The following is a 14,151-nucleotide window of genomic DNA, read 5'->3' as shown; positions in this document are numbered from 1 at the left end:
TCGACGGATAGAAAAGTACAGAAAACTATCAGAGAATTTGCCACGCAACATTACCGACACTATTTACCAAATATTTCTATTTAAAAATGGCACAAAAAAAGTCTACGTAGTCTCCACCACAATCCTCTGCTCTCAACACCGCCAGAACTCTCCTCCAAACGCAACTCTTACATCGCGATAACAACCATCAGGACGATGGTCGAACCATATACACGATTAAATTTCCTTTGCGGATTTCTCTGTCTCGTTTCGTCCTCGTAGGTAGACAGATCGACTATTGCCAAATAGTGGCTCGTGTGCGAATAAAAAAAAAAAAAATGTTTCTTTCTTGTTCCACGACAGTTCTCGACGATGGAGTTGTCAGGCTTCTACGGAGGTGGCGGCGGGGGCGGTGGCGACACCGACACGTCGTCCCTCAGTAATGGCGAGGGCGGAGGATTGAAAGCGGGTGGTAGCAGCCCTTATCCAGCCTGCGGCAGACCCAGCTTGCCTGCCCTCAAGTTCCACAACCACTTTCCGCCCGACAATCTGACTAGCCTGCACGACAAGAAGGACTCGTTGCTGATGCAGGTCCAAGAGCTTCAGGGCTCGGTGCTCCAAGGAGTGCAGCAAGCTGGACTCGCTGGAACGGTGGTCTCAGGGGTTGGCAATCGACTGCACCTTCAACAACAACCCCCCCATCTTCGTCCAGCGGATGCCGAGGAGAGGGTGATGCTCTACGTCCGTCAGGAGTCCGAAGACGTTTACACGCCTCTGCACGTCACGCCACCAACCGTCCAAGGACTTTTAAATGCTGTAAGAACCATCAAACATTTTTATAGAAACCACACGCATCCAGTCCAACACACCTAGTCGAAGACACGAATAGTTTCAGCGTCAACCATTTGAGTTCGACTGCTGCCCCGAAGGAACAATCGATTTAGATAGGGTGGACCAAGTACTAATCAAAGTTGTTGTCTCCAACAGATGGAAACAATTCCAACGGTGAAATCGCGCGAACCGTAGTCAAATAAAAGTCGCGAGTTACATAAATAAGCAACGGTTAAGCTCGGGTGCGTTCGAAAACGCGGTATCGTTCGTTTCTATTTATAACGAACGAACGTTTCGAGAACCTGTACGGTAACAAGTCCCAATAGAAAGCGACAAGTTTCGACGTTCGCGACAGTTAACATCGCGATAATCTCGACGCACCTAATTAATCACGTTTCGCTTTGCAACCGTGTTCGATTTTGACACTGGTTGCCTACGGTATGAGTAACGAACAGCATCGGATTAAGATTTAATTGACCCTTGGAGCTACAGTATCCGCGAGGAGCCTCGATACTATTTTCTTTTTTTTTTTTTTTTTTTACGAGGCCAGCAACAATTTAAACTCAAACGTTTGCTTTGCGTAACTTTTTCATCCCCCGTTCGTTTCGAATATTACAGTCTGTAGCCTAAGGGTTAATCTCTGCAGCTCTAACGGGTGATGCGCGAGAGTATACACGGGATATACAAGAAACACACCCATGAAGTACTAGCCATGCATGCGAGGGGACATACCACACCCATTATTAATACTTGTTGCACCGTTCCATATGCTGGTATTAATATTAACGCGCATGTATCAACTCCTCCAAAATCCTCACAAATTAATACGGTCGAGTACGACCGATTAACCCCTGTGATGCAAGACACGATCGATGGTTTCGACGTCAGTACTGCATTAAATACTGCATTGCTCGGGAAGTCGGAAGATATCGAGGTTCGCATTGTAGAGTAGCGATCCAGCAGCAGAAGAAAAAAGTGGAAAGAAATGTAATTGTTGTTCCTCTTCTCTTTCACGCGCGTTTAGTTTGCTCTGCAGAAACGAGTCCAATCTCTCGTCTCGAATCTTGTTCTCGAGTTATACTGCGTTCTGTTTTTCAACAAAACGACAGAATTTTAAAGTTGCCTATTTATCGGGTCGTTCGGTTTCGTTACAAAGTGATTTTTCTAAACGCGACGGGTCTCTTCTGTCCCTTCTCTGTTTCTTGGCTGTCTCTGTTCGCGGGGCCGCGGACTCGTACGGTAACGGTAGACTTTTCGGGGGTCGTTGACGAGAAATCATCCCCGACTCGATGGTCCGCAACCACTGTCAAAGTTCTAATGTTCTACTTTTTTCTATTTTACAGATTGAGTCAAAGTACAAAATTGCATCCTCGAGTATTAATAACCTCTATCGCAAAAACACAAAGGGGTAAGTTTAGTAGAGTGTCATCTTTACTTGCATGCACCGCCCACGTAGTGCATGCCATAACGGTGACATTGCCTGACTTCTCTCCGGCTGGTTTGGTAGTCTCTCCCTTTCTCGCTAAGATCATGCCTCTTTCCGAATGCAATCACCTTCTCTTTATCTATCGCTCTCTAGTCCGATATGCGAACCATATAATACTCTCCAATCGCTTCTTTCTGCCTGGTGTACGTCTGAAACTCTTCCTTTTCCTCGCTTACCGTTTAACTCAAACATTAATTCATTCATAAATATACTAACAACCAAAAAATAATGTTTTCTTTGAAATACATGTAAAGTAAAATTCATGCAATAGAGGAGTAAGGCGCCTACCGCGTCCGTTACCGTCGACCACACCGATTCAACCAACTTCCGTGTCTCCCTAAGCTTCGACTAATCCACTAATCTCTTCTGCGAGTTCTTTTTTTTCTTCTGTCACGAGTACGCGCTGCCTGCCTACTTTGCCTTCCTTGCTTGTCTCTTCGCATGTCTGCTTTTGCTTCTTAGACTCCAGCATGTATCTACCTCTCGGTCGCATCACGCCATTTCATTTGCCTGAGACTAAACGTGTATTTTGTTGTTTTGCTCTTTGTGTTTTCACTTTCCGCCCGACGAGACGTTCACTTTGATTCGTGACTTCGGTGCCGCTGCTTTCGCGTATCCGACAGATTCGCGCGCGCGCAACGCCCTGCTTCGATCAGGCATGATGCATCGATAAGTCTTGTTTCAAGGATGTTTCAATTTTGATGACTTTGACGGAAATTTATGATTAATGATTAACCTCGAAATAGTTGAAGGATCGCCTACTCGAATCACATTCAAATCGAAGTCTTAAATGAAAAACATTGCTGGAACTGTACCTCGGATTGTACTGTAATTTTCATTGTTCGTATCTCTCATCCCCGATATTTGTTTGGCGGTTTTTCCAATTCTTTCGAGCTGTACTCGATTTTGGAAAATTATAATCAAATAGAATAGATGCAATGGTAGCTGATACTGTTTCGAAAGGACTGTTTCAGCGCACGACCGAATCTGTCGAACTATCGAGCAAGGTCTCCTCAAGCATACTCTGTTTAAAGTATCTCTCACACAATTTCCTACCCCTCGACACGAAACACATGAAAATCAGGTTCTAACGTACACGTTATTCTCGAGCTCCGTCACCGTCCTTTCGTTCTTTCGACATTCCATCCATAAAGACAATGTTCGAGATATCGTAGCGAGTACAGCTCACTTACTCGTATTTAACGCGTTTCAGCCTGGTCATTTTCGAATGACGATTTTCCTCGACTATCGAACATTTTCTTTTCGATCGGACTAGCTACGGCACTACGATTACCATCGACGCTAACGACGGTCTCGTCCACCTGTTTCAGAATTACAGCGAAAATTGACGATGACATGATCAGATATTACGTGGACGAGGACCTGTTCCTCCTCGAGGTGAGCCACTCCAGAGTAAATCCCGACCCCAGCAACGACCGCAACCCGAACAATCCTGGATCACCTGGTGATCCTGGCGACCCAGGGGACCCGCCAACCACCGCAGGATACGACGTCACGCTCATCGAACTACCCTCATCGCCAACCCACATGGCCCATTCGCCTCTCGCCAACTCTGCCCACGGACACTCGCATGTCCACGACAATGGCAACACGTGAGGCAATAGTGCACGAGGAGAAAAAAAAACCTATATAAATATTCCATAGCTTTCGTTGTGTAAATAAGTCCGAGAGACGGAGCTGCCGACGATGATCGCGACTCGAATGATCATCGATCACGGTGCAATGCAAAACGACGCTCGACAGAGTTCGACCCGAGAAGACTTTTAAGGAACCTGCATGGGAAGATTGTCGAAACGCGTGCAGTTTTCAGGATGTTGCGCGAGAAGATTGTTTAAACCAGTGCAAGTCGGAAGAGAAGTATCGACCCGATGAAGATGCCCAGGAAGATACGAAGACACATTCGGCGAATGTCCCAGTTTACGAGGAGCCGCGTTCCGCTGCCTGCACTTGGGACTGCCGAACTGGACTGACGTACTTGTCCGTACCGTACAATTTAACAAGTCAAATCGGATTATTAGTTCATATAGTGGTTGTCTTGCGTTGATCGAGCAACGCTGACAGGCGATTTCTTCGAACGAGGGATTCCGTGGACACGGGGAGACGTTTGATCTCGAGGACGCGTTTGTTTTGTTGATATTAAAAGTCGGTTCTCGACACGTTCTATTAAAATTACGAGACTGGTTGGAATATAAATGAGTTCGTTCATTGAAAGATCTTATTTGTATTTGTCCCAATCTCGTATTTGTTACAGCCAAAACTCTTGGTATGCTGTTGTAAATTTTATGATAAAACTATCACAACTTGTGTGCACGGAATGTATAATAAGGACATCGAAAGATCTTTCTTTTTCTTTGCGATACCAGTCACCGAGCAGCCTGTACACGCGTTCTTTTCGATTCGATGCGCAAGATGGCGAAGAAACGTATCTCTAGCCGCGCAAAGCGACTCGTTATTTTATATTTTTGTTTTCTTTTTTTTTTCACTAGTGAACAATTTATATCGATGGTTGTTAGCTTAGAAAGATACCGCGGTGTCGCGGTTGAAAACGCGACGGCTATATGTAAATCAATCAAAACTGATTTAAGGAATACCCATCCCAAATCCCCTCCAACCCCCTCGTTACATGTTAAGCAATACGTATGACGTATAGATTGTATATGAAAATGTTCACGCTATATCGTATCGTCGGTTTAGAGTTTAAAATTCTTAAACATAGGCTAGCAATAAAAATAATTCCTGTTCATTAGCCTCGAAGCATTTATTTTAACGATTTTCGAATTAATTTAAAATAAATGCTTTGATATTAACCGACACGAATTATTTCTTTTGTTTAAAATTATTGTTTACGCGTTCGATAAAGCGAGGTATCGCTGGTCTCAACCGTCTACGAGAACGCGAAAGTTTGTTTTATAGCGAGACACGAGCCATAGAACAGAGATGGGCAAAACTCTTATCCACCTAAATAAACGACTCTTTTATTATAACGTTTGTTCGATGGAAACTTGAATCTACATTATAAAATATAAAAACTACGGTTTCCTGCCTTCGTTTATCTTTGGTTTTTATCGGTTATTTAATATTCGAATAAAATTTGTCCCATCTCTGGCATGGAACTCAAAAAAAAAAAAAAGAAAAGAATAATTCTCAACGCCGCCATTCTAAGATAGACGGGTGCCATCCGAGCATTATCTCTTCGTATCGTTATGCTCTTACACACACTCACACACACTCACACGCTACCGTAATCCGTGCACGAACTGTCCAATTTTGCGTTATTTATACAAACATTCATCTACTAATAGTTATCGTTTAGATACTTCGTTGACATTCCCGAGTGTCCCAAAATCGCATCCGTATCATGCAAAGACCAAGTATTACTCGAATACGTAACTCTCCATGGACGATTGTATGCAAAGAAGATAAATAATCGTTTAGAAGACTAGTAGCATGCAAAATTTCGACGGAGTTCATGTTGCGTTCACGGTGAAGCAGCTATGCTCCATTGGTATAATTTGTTAATCCATCTCCTAATAGAACGTTGCACGACCCGTTTGGTTGACATTTTCATTTGCCACCCTCGAAACCCTATTATACATCTCCGAAAGGGTTCGAGTGTTCAACGTTAGCCGTTTGCCATTCTCATAGCGTAACTTTTATCGAAACGAACAAAAGTACGCTCTATATACATACACGCACGCCTGCATACATTTTCAACGATGAAATGGTAGTTGGTCGCGTTTAGATTTGACTAGAATCACGATTCATACACACACAAACGTACGTAAGTCGCGACACACCGATATCAAAGCAAGGATCAAAATACGCTTGTAAAATGCATATTATTATAATGAGTACTATATTTTGTTACATCTATTGCAAGACAGCATATAGTTTGATATTATTAATATTATTGATTCTATTGACTAGAGCTACATAATATCGTATATTATTATTATTATTATTATTATTATTATTATTATTATTTTTATTATTATTATTTTTATACAAGGGATGAGTGTATCGACGGTGCGAGAATGAAGAATAAAAGAAGAAGGAGCGAGGAAGGAACGAGAAAAAGAGTGCGAGAACGAAAGTACGCGGAATGAATGAAAGTGTATGTCTGACAATGAGAGTCGAGAGAGAATAGGGATATCTACAAGATTATGAAGATTGTTAGCGTTGCTCCATGACATTTTTATCCGTAATCGATAAATCCCCTACAAGCCACGCGCACATAGCTCAGCCTTGAATCACTCAAATGTTCTTTTTGTCATTATCGCCGTTGCACCTCGAAAAGACTCGTCGATATTTTTATTGCTATCGCACGATCCCTTTATTATCCTTACGTTTATTAATATTATTAATTAATGATACAATATGAAAAGGCGGCCGCGTTAGGTTCACGAGAAGACCTCGATCGCTAACCAGACCTGGTGAAAGAGGCTGTCTCTGTGTATCTTTGTGTATCTCGACGCCAGAGATGGTAAATATTCTCAATTTTATACGAAATTTCCAAGTAACAAGTAAAATTTGACAAATGAACCATACTTGGCGATGAACGCATAGGAGCTTGTCCGAATAATAGTTCAATCGAATGTTATTTACGAGTAAATTGTCACGGAATGCTTTCATTCGTCGTCTATCGTTCGAATATCATTCAGACTGCCCCTGCTCGGCGTATTTCTAATTAAAAATTTTTGGTTTTCCCGTGATCATCTCTCAGCCGTCTCGATATCATACTTAAACCACGTAAACGACGATGCGGAACGCGGCCGACAGGCTTCGTTAGAAATGTATCCGCGCGAGCGGTGGAATGTTTAAACAAGGCCGATTTTATTAGGCCTAAACGCGCACAATGTACTGTTTTGTTTGGACGAAGCGTGAATCCGGAGGAAACGTCCCCGGAACAGAAATGTTGTGAGAGAGTACCGATTATATACCGTTTTCGCGTTGTCTTGCCATCGTGAGATTGTGCCAGAGGTGATATTATATTACGCTGTTTATTGCAAACAATAAATATTATATTAGTACGTTTTATAAATTACGTGTTGTTATTGGCGCGTCGAGGAACCTTGAAAATAGACCGGGGATAAAGTTCAAGCGGAATACGTTACGTTACTACTGTAAGGAGAAAAGGAATGTGTTTGTCAGACGATCTTTCGGTTATCCGTAACGCCGACGGATACTTCCATTTGCTCTTTGCGCCAAATCAATTGGCCTCTCGAAGCTATTTCCCTATCACGAGTGAGATTACACAGTAGCTCCTCCCATAGAGCCTTCTATGTTTAGAAAAACCTGTACAAACGTGTTTCGATTTTTAGTGGAGTGTCCGCTAAGGTAGAATAATATTGTTACCCTCGGCAGTTAAAAGATCTAAAGAAACAATGAGATAGGATGAATGTGTTGTATATTTCTTTTCGCATCAAAGAAACATCGGAATAGTCTGCACCAGGTACCCGATCAAACCTGTTAGCCAGGAATCTAATAAAAAAGAAAATAAAAACCCTCTGCGTGGAAAGTTGTACAGAAGTAAGAAATGATTCTCGTCTGTGGTAAAAAACTAAAACAAGTCGCTGAACGTTTCAGGAGAAAGTCATTCAATATCGAGGGGGCAACGCCATTTCTTTCTTTTATTCTATGAAAGAGCCATCGAAAACTCTCCAAGGTCGCCGCGGCGCGCCGGTCACTTGAAATATCGTTATCGTTTTGGAAATTATATTCGCGATAGGTACGTCGGTTGACAAATTACTCGCTCTTCCGTACAATATATGTACAATATACTTACGCAAGGTATAAATCGTGCATTTGATTATTCTATAACAGCGTTGGAAGACGCGGTTCGTTATCGAGGAGCGCTGTGATACTGTTTACGACTACATAATAAAAAGCAACCCTGACGCAACCGGTTTCTACGTTTCCGAGGCAGAAGAGCCAATGATCGAACAGTGGCGCCACTGCAAAATCAAGACAAAGGAATAACATTCGAGTATAGCCATTTGTTGTGTCCATTGAAAGAAAAAGACACGTTCGTTTAATTGGCCGATGCGTACCGGTCACCGAAATCACGACTCTTCGATTCCTTAATCAATACTACGAATAGGATTTTGTGGTGAACGCATAGGCTTAGTCCGAGTCGGTCGTTAAACCTCAGGTTCGGTTTCCTCGTCCAGTCGTTGAGTAATAGGCAACAAACGTTAAAAATATACGGAGAGGGTTAAAAATAATATCCTGTTTGATCTCGTAGCTCGAGGACGTACACGTAAATAACGTGTCAGCCATAAATCTGGCGTGTATTTAAATCAGGTCCAAAACAGGCGTCGATCCGAACAAGAAATTGAACGTCTCGAATTAGAACGAATATATCAAGTAACGCAATACGCTTAGAAGGGAAAAAACCATGTAAGCTTTCCGTGAGAATTCCAGGCATCCGAGACTAAAATTACAAACAGAGTCCCCTTGATCTTTCCAGAGACATCGGTTCGCAATTAAGCCCGGAGATACCATCGCTATTAAAATTCTGCCACCAAAAGGGACATCGTCCGTCAGACAACGATCCCTGAAGAATTTTCTGCGAAAAGAGGGGGAGGGCAGGATCCGAGATGGCCCGATATTCCTGATCCTACAAATAGCTCGCGAGTATTTTCGGTATAGTCCGGTTTTGTCGAGTGGAACAACAATCCTCTTTATGGCTTGTTGAGTCCCTTCCGCCAAGGGCGGCGCCAACTTTCCCAGAATCCAAGTATCAACGATGCATCGTCAAAATTGCGTCGAAAACAATGCTTTCAAAGGAAGATTCTCAATCTTTTATGCAAACTAATTAATAATTAGCTTATTTAAACGAGGGAATAATCATTTATTACTCGCGGACCATTTGAATTCTTCGAGAAAAGTAACACCGACGCTTGTAAACATATCGACGACGCTGACCATGATCGACGATTCTCCGACAGGAATTATTAATGGTCTTCTCGAACTAGACACGGGAGAAACAAAAAAGAGTAAAGCCAAACCGTGTTCTTTCCCCCCCGCCCTTTCGAATAGCAGTTCGTTGAACCGTGATACGCAAAGTTTACGTCCATGTTCAAGGATCGACCCTACCTTTCTTTCTTTGTTTTCCTCTTTTTTTCTGAAAAGCTGATCGCGAAGAAGATATTTTTCCAATTAACTATGATCTCGGTTCGCATTGAAAATCGAATATTCAAAACAAATACCCGATTACGCGTTGGTTTCTTTACCTTAGCATTGTCTCGACGAACCTTTGCCTTTATTGGCCTCGCCAAGTATTCTGGCAGGTTCGTGGAAATTCCATTCATTGTGATCAGAAGGAAATGCACACCTTACCGCGCTTGGCATTCGCGATGGTGCGCGAGGATCACACGGCTGGCAAGTTCACGGCCGTCCCTTACGTGCAGCCTTCTCCCCGGCCTCTTCAAGGCCAACCCGAGGATCGTACTCTCTATGCAAATGCGACTCGAGCTCGGCTATTCATGTTCAACGGGTGATTCGAACAGCGACAAATCAAAGTTGAGCCGGTTCCGTCACGTAACTTGCATAATCATCGACGCAAAATTACTGTGAACCGACTCGAACGACCGAGAACGTATTTCGTCCCCGTCGAATTACATATTCCTGATACATATCGGATAACAGAGCAGTCGTCCGTTATCGAACGGACAAATTAGATACGACCGATCTTCGAAGAGACCGACAAATCATTATGGAAGAAGAAACGAGATACAGAGCAATTAGAGGGCCGTCGCGTTCTCGGCTGGATACAATTTCTCGCGAAAAATTTACATTCGATAAATACGCAGAACCTTTTTAATAAGTACTTTTTTTTTAACGATACAGACTTTTATTTTACGTACCCTTTTAGCGCCGATACGAGTTTGTCGAAACAAACTTAGAAGCGGTGACGAAACATTTCTCGCATCCATATCGTGGCAAGTTGTTAGCGCCCTCAACCCTGTTTCTCGCGAAGGATCCCCAGAGACGCTTGAAGATGTTCGCCAATCGGTAAAAGAACAAGAGTACAGCCCGATGACTCCCGATGATTCGTCGCGTCGAACCTGCTAGGGGCAAAGAACAGAAGAATGAGAACGAGAGGGGAGGACGAGCCCGTTATAAGCTCGAGCAGCGGCCATTCAGCAGCTTAGCAACTTAGTGTCGGACCCAGGATCCCTACGAGTAACTGCACCCCAAGATATCGTGCTCAGCCCAAGGTTTACGCGTTCTTCTTCTTGCTGTGATTACACCCCAGACCGGACTACGACAGACGACGACACATGTCGTCGGTGACGATGGTGCTAGTGCTCGTTGTGCAGACGGTCATGGTGATCTTCGCGATCGCCGACGTGACCTGCGCTGATCCTGCGGCCAGATCTGTAATCCTTGACCCCGCGAGCGACGAGACCTGGGCAAACGAAGATGACACGGTGATCATTGATGGTGAGTCACCGTCGATATCATTTTGGCGGTCTTTAACAAAAATGAAAAGTTAACTATATTATTACTATAAATTACTATATTATTTCTGATAATACTGACATACTCCTACTCATCTAGCCTCGGTTAATCACAACTGTCAGAGACAGAGATGAACGTTGTTAAAATTTCTCCTTCCCAAATTATCATAAAATATCAAGATGTTCAAGTTTTCAAATACACTTAACGACACTAGATACGTCTGGCATGCGTCCAAATAACCGAAGGTGAGTTATCGACTACCGATCCATCACTCCATACACGGCGAACGGAAGTCTTCCAGGCGCGTACCAGCCTTCGTCGTTGGCACACGCGTACACCTGTATGTATCCTGGGTCAGCGAACTCAGTGTCGAGAATCTGTGTGGAATTTTACGACGATATATCTCCGTCCCAATCGATCGGATAAATTTTCGTCGGCACTGTCAACTACGCTTCGACCGCTACGAATCGTGAAGTAGGCCATTTTCTTAATCCTCCGCAATTAACATTCTCTGCGACAGTACGACGTATCAGAATGTGTCGCGGCGAGCATGAGAGGAATACATTCGTGGCGCCGCAACAAATGTACAGAGTTTCTGTGTACGATTGAAAATACGTTGCACGCGATCAATCAAAGTTTGTATCGATCACCTAATTGTTAAGTCGACCATTAAACTAACTATACGAAATTTTAATTTATTTATTCGACGCTTCGGACAAACCTAAAGATTGTCTTGGAAAGATGTAAAATTTACATGGGAATTGTCGATTATGACATTAAAAGAAAATCCTTTCGAGTATATATGTATGTACGTGTCGAATTCCTTTTTATACAAAAGTGTAAGTCTGCTGGTGTGAATGACACGTTGTTTCGACGAATGTGTCACGCAGGCACCTACACAACGTTACATAAACAATCTGCATTCATCGCAACGGTAGACGATGTGTCATTCTTTGTCGGACATCGTTAAAGAATGGATATAACTTAATTCCTTTGTAAACATTACAATGTGATCTTAATCGATAATGAATGCAACATACTATTTAATTTCGTAGCTGGCGGCGCTTCAAATGTACGATTCGAATCGAGGGACAGCCGTGGTATCCTCTGGAACGGAATTTCGTCTCGCGAGTCCTGCCTGACGTCGAAGGGCGAGGTTGGTCGTTGCGCCAGCTTCAAAGAGTGCTATCCATATTTCAAAATCCCTGATCTGAGCGCCCTGGACGGTTGGGTCCTCGGAGTTTACGACACCTGCAGCTACGTCCGAGAGTCCGGTCAGACGAGCTTTGGAATTTGCTGCTCCAACGTACTTCCAGTTGTTACGCCACCTTCGGACAACGACGATAAGACCAGTGTAGAAGATGTTCAGGTAAACCGATGTGCAAAACGATTTATTCACTGTAACGTAAAAGAAAAAGTAACACGACATTAATTAGGCCACGTCGCTAACAAAACTTTCCCCTGGGATAAAGCCTCGGTTCGAATGATTTCTCGTTCGATCGTAGAGTTCGGTTAGTTACCAGGAACTCGTAAAAATAATACGTGATGCGAATCGAAAACATTAGATTCGACGTAGAAAGTCGCACCTCGGCTATCTCTATCGGACCCTCGCAATTTCGCAAACGAACTTTAACGATCTACTTTACTACCGTACCCGATCGCGACCAGTTCTCCCGTAAAATCTTTATTGGCGACTCTTGGTCGCGTTCCATTAAAAGTATGAAATTCGAGAGAGTAAAAATTTGCTGGATCCTTGAATCAAATGGAAATTCACTTTTTCCCGAATATTTCAGGAAACGGATAAGGGCGAAAAGAAAGACCCTGTAACCGTGAAACCAAAGCCACAGGATTCCTGGCCACCGCAAATACAAGGTTCCTGGCCACCACAGATACCGACGCATCCACCTGACCACACCGTGCCACCGTTACCCACCCATCCACCGTATCACGAATTCGTGACGATCTCCACGTTGAAACCAGTTTCCACCACGAAAAAACCCACCTATGGAACCACCTGGCCGACCAAGAAACCTGGCTGGTGGCCTGGTGCACCGACGACGTCGTCCACAACCCAAAGATCCACCACAGGGGGATTTCCTAGCGCGGTCTCGTCTCAATGTGGAGCGAAGAACGGTATTCAAGACCAGGAACGCATTGTAGGTGGTCAGAATGCTGACCCTGGCGAATGGCCTTGGATCGCGGCGCTCTTCAACTCTGGTCGGCAATTTTGCGGCGGGTCGCTCATCGACGATAAACACATTCTCACCGCAGCTCATTGCGTTGCCAAGTAAGTCTCTGACAGACGCGCAGCATGACAAAAACGTGGCATGTTTGTTGGGCTTTTTTGGAATTTAAAAAACAATCGATTCGAGGGTTTAACGTATGGGCCATTCCCTTCGAGTTTGTCTTGTTTCGTACTGTTTCGATATAATAGAAAATCTAAACAATCGTAACTAAAACTCGATGTTCCTAGCATGAATCCGTGGGACGTGGCGAGGTTGACGGTTCGTCTCGGCGACTACAACATCAAGACCAACACAGAGATCAAACACATCGAACGACGAGTGAAACGAATAGTCAGACACAGAGGATTCAATCTGCGTACCCTCTACAACGACATCGCTCTCCTGACCCTCAGCGAACCCGTACCGTTCACGGCTCAAATACGACCCATTTGCTTGCCAAGTGGTTCCCAGCTGTACTCTGGAAAAACTGCTACCGTTATCGGTTGGGGATCCTTGAGAGAGAGTAAGAGAGAAAGAGTTTGCAGAACTGCTCCAACCTCTGAACAGATATATAATATACGTATATTGTTATATTTAACTCGTCAAGGTGGCCCGCAACCCGCGATACTTCAAGAGGTTTCGGTACCAGTCTGGACCAACTCCGAATGTAAACAGAAATATGGTGCAGCAGCGCCCGGCGGTATCGTGGACAGCTTCTTGTGTGCAGGACGGGTTGCAAAAGATTCTTGTTCGGTTTGTAGCGCAGTATTTCTTCGTTACCTCCCGCTGAAACGCTAACGACTTAATAATGTTTATCGCAGGGTGACAGCGGTGGTCCCCTGATGGTCAACGATGGACGCTGGACGCAAGTGGGTGTCGTCAGCTGGGGTATCGGATGCGGCAAAGGCCAGTATCCAGGCGTTTATACGAGAGTAACGCATTTCCTGCCCTGGATCAACAAGAATCTGAAGTAGAAACGAGCATGTTAAAGGAGATGCATACTCCTTTCGCTCGTTAAAGTATTTCGTTTTGGTCGATATCATTCTCACCGTCATCCAACAACGCGATACATCATCATGTAGGATAACGAGTCCTTGTACACGCGTAACGCTAACATTCGTTCGGTCAAAGATATCATCAACG

The 14,151-nt window shown here is 43.9% G+C and overlaps 2 protein-coding genes and 1 long non-coding RNA gene across 5 annotated transcripts in view; 2 read left to right on the top strand and 1 right to left on the bottom strand.

Moving 5' to 3' along the window:
• The window catches only part of LOC128893484 (protein grainyhead), a 93,141-nt gene extending 87,370 nt beyond the window's left edge, over positions 1 to 5,771 (top strand). The window contains exons 13-15 of one of the 2 annotated variants that reach the window (XM_054154459.1): positions 343 to 795; positions 2,154 to 2,218; positions 3,628 to 5,771. In XM_054154459.1, coding sequence (XP_054010434.1) covers positions 343 to 795; positions 2,154 to 2,218; positions 3,628 to 3,913 — 804 coding nt within the window. In that variant the 3' untranslated portion in view covers positions 3,914 to 5,771. The remainder of the gene's footprint in view (positions 1 to 342; positions 796 to 2,153; positions 2,219 to 3,627) is intronic. The other variant, XM_054154460.1, reaches the window with a different exon arrangement.
• LOC128893506 (uncharacterized) lies at positions 655 to 10,565 on the bottom strand. Its single transcript, XR_008461358.1, has 3 exons — positions 10,490 to 10,565; positions 10,186 to 10,386; positions 655 to 793 (listed from the first exon to the last, which is right to left on the bottom strand). It is a non-coding gene; the product is annotated as an uncharacterized LOC128893506 (long non-coding RNA).
• A 37-nt stretch (positions 10,566 to 10,602) lies between these two features.
• LOC128893492 (proclotting enzyme-like) lies at positions 10,603 to 14,127 on the top strand. Of its 2 annotated transcripts, XM_054154484.1 has the most exons (6): positions 10,603 to 10,765; positions 11,839 to 12,152; positions 12,577 to 13,070; positions 13,257 to 13,531; positions 13,616 to 13,761; positions 13,830 to 14,127. In XM_054154484.1, the coding sequence occupies exons 1-6, from the start codon at positions 10,603 to 10,605 to the stop codon at positions 13,980 to 13,982; spliced, it is 1,545 nt and encodes a 514-aa protein (XP_054010459.1). In that variant the 3' UTR covers positions 13,983 to 14,127. The 2 variants fall into 2 exon arrangements, with proteins under 2 accessions (XP_054010459.1, XP_054010458.1); XM_054154483.1 differs by having other exon boundaries at positions 13,257 to 13,761.
• The last annotated feature ends 24 nt before the right edge of the window (positions 14,128 to 14,151 follow it).

This window comes from Hylaeus anthracinus, unplaced genomic scaffold, assembly GCF_026225885.1.
Source record: "Hylaeus anthracinus isolate JK02 unplaced genomic scaffold, UHH_iyHylAnth1.0_haploid 3, whole genome shotgun sequence".
Lineage (NCBI taxonomy): Eukaryota > Metazoa > Arthropoda > Insecta > Hymenoptera > Colletidae > Hylaeus > Hylaeus anthracinus.
Note: the sequence above shows the minus strand (reverse complement) of the source record. Positions and strands in the feature narration are given on the sequence as shown.